The sequence below is a fragment of the Elephantulus edwardii genome, unplaced genomic scaffold (assembly GCF_000299155.1).
Source record: "Elephantulus edwardii isolate Elephantulus edwardi_28Jun2011 unplaced genomic scaffold, EleEdw1.0 scaffold00052, whole genome shotgun sequence".
NCBI lineage: Eukaryota > Metazoa > Chordata > Mammalia > Macroscelidea > Macroscelididae > Elephantulus > Elephantulus edwardii.
Genome location: NW_006399802.1, coordinates 6,120,699 through 6,121,975, shown reverse-complemented (window position 1 = coordinate 6,121,975; position 1,277 = coordinate 6,120,699). Strand labels below are relative to the sequence as shown.

General features: G+C 34.6%; 1 protein-coding gene across 1 annotated transcript in view; it reads right to left on the bottom strand.

The window, feature by feature from the left end:
• Nucleotides 1-200, bottom strand: part of STX17 (syntaxin 17) — a 54,757-nt gene extending 54,557 nt beyond the window's left edge. The window contains exon 1 of the mRNA XM_006886877.1: nucleotides 78-200. Within this exon, the coding sequence (XP_006886939.1) occupies nucleotides 78-200 (123 nt within the window). The remainder of the gene's footprint in view (nucleotides 1-77) is intronic.
• Between the last annotated feature and the right edge of the window lie 1,077 nt (nucleotides 201-1,277).

The window sequence follows — 1,277 nt, the reverse complement described above, 5'->3', positions numbered from 1 at the left end:
TTATAAATTTTAATAATGTACACCAAATATATATCTATGTTAATTGTTTCTTTTGATAGAGAATGGGGAAAACTCACCTTCTCAATATTTATTTGGTGTTTCCTTAACCTCTCCAGATCTGTTGGGATTACTATCTTAATGAACTTCTGGATAGCTGGCTCAAGACGGCGTAATTTCACTTTTTCTTCCTCTTCAGACATCCTCAAAGATGCTAGGTCTCTTCTACTTGCAAATTTATTCTTATTTACTCATGTAGAGAAACCTGAAAGGAAAAGATTTCTTTAACAATATTTTTAAAATCAGTTTCCATTACTTACAAAAGCCAAGTAGGTAACTTTACAATTTCTTCTTGATTAAGTAGTCAACTTACTGCTGAACTTTGTATGACCTGTTTTTCTTTATGAAATAATTTCTTTTCAAACCTTTTTCTCTTTACTTAATTTATGTATATTAACTTTAGAATGTTTACAAAATATAGATAAGCCTAAGAACACAATCAATTACCCTTTCACGCATAGTTAACTACTCCAAACTTTAATGAGTAAATACTGGAGAACTTCTGCAGATATATTCATGGTGACTCAAAGGAGCCCTGTGGTACCATGACTAAGCATTCAAGTGATAACTCAAAGGTCTGGTAGTTCAAATCCATCAGTCATTTCATGGGAGAAAAGACTTTGCATTCTGTGCCCATAAAGATTCAAATTCAACTCATCGTAGAGTTGGAATAGACTCAGCTGACCTTCCAGCAGGTTTTCCAAGGTTCTAAATGGCACTAGTAGAGATTAACTGTCTTTTTCCCCCCAGGGATGCTGATAGGCTTGAATGGTCAGGGAGATACTGTTTTGGGGTTAGTAGCTCACCTTCATTTAGACTAAGGCAGCAGCCTCTCTGTCTAGAAAACTGTATTGGATGGTTCTACTCTGCCCTAAAAGGCTGTTCTAAGTTGAAATTGATTCAGCCCAGAAGAACAAATGGTGTTCAGAAGAAATGCTTGATAGGCTACTTCCGAAACATCAGGATTGAAAACTGTACAGAGTGCAGTTCTCCTATGACCCACACGGCGTCACCTTGAGTGAGAATTTACTTGAAGGCAATGGGTTTTATTTATGCATGCATATAAATACCCATTTCTTTAAAAAAAGAACCAGTAGTAAGTTGTCCAAGTTTTCATCTCTGACTGTATGTTGGACATTGAACAACATTTTTTAATAAAAGATGACAAGTGGCAAAATTGCATTTTTTTACTTTTTTCTTTTATTATTATTATTATTATT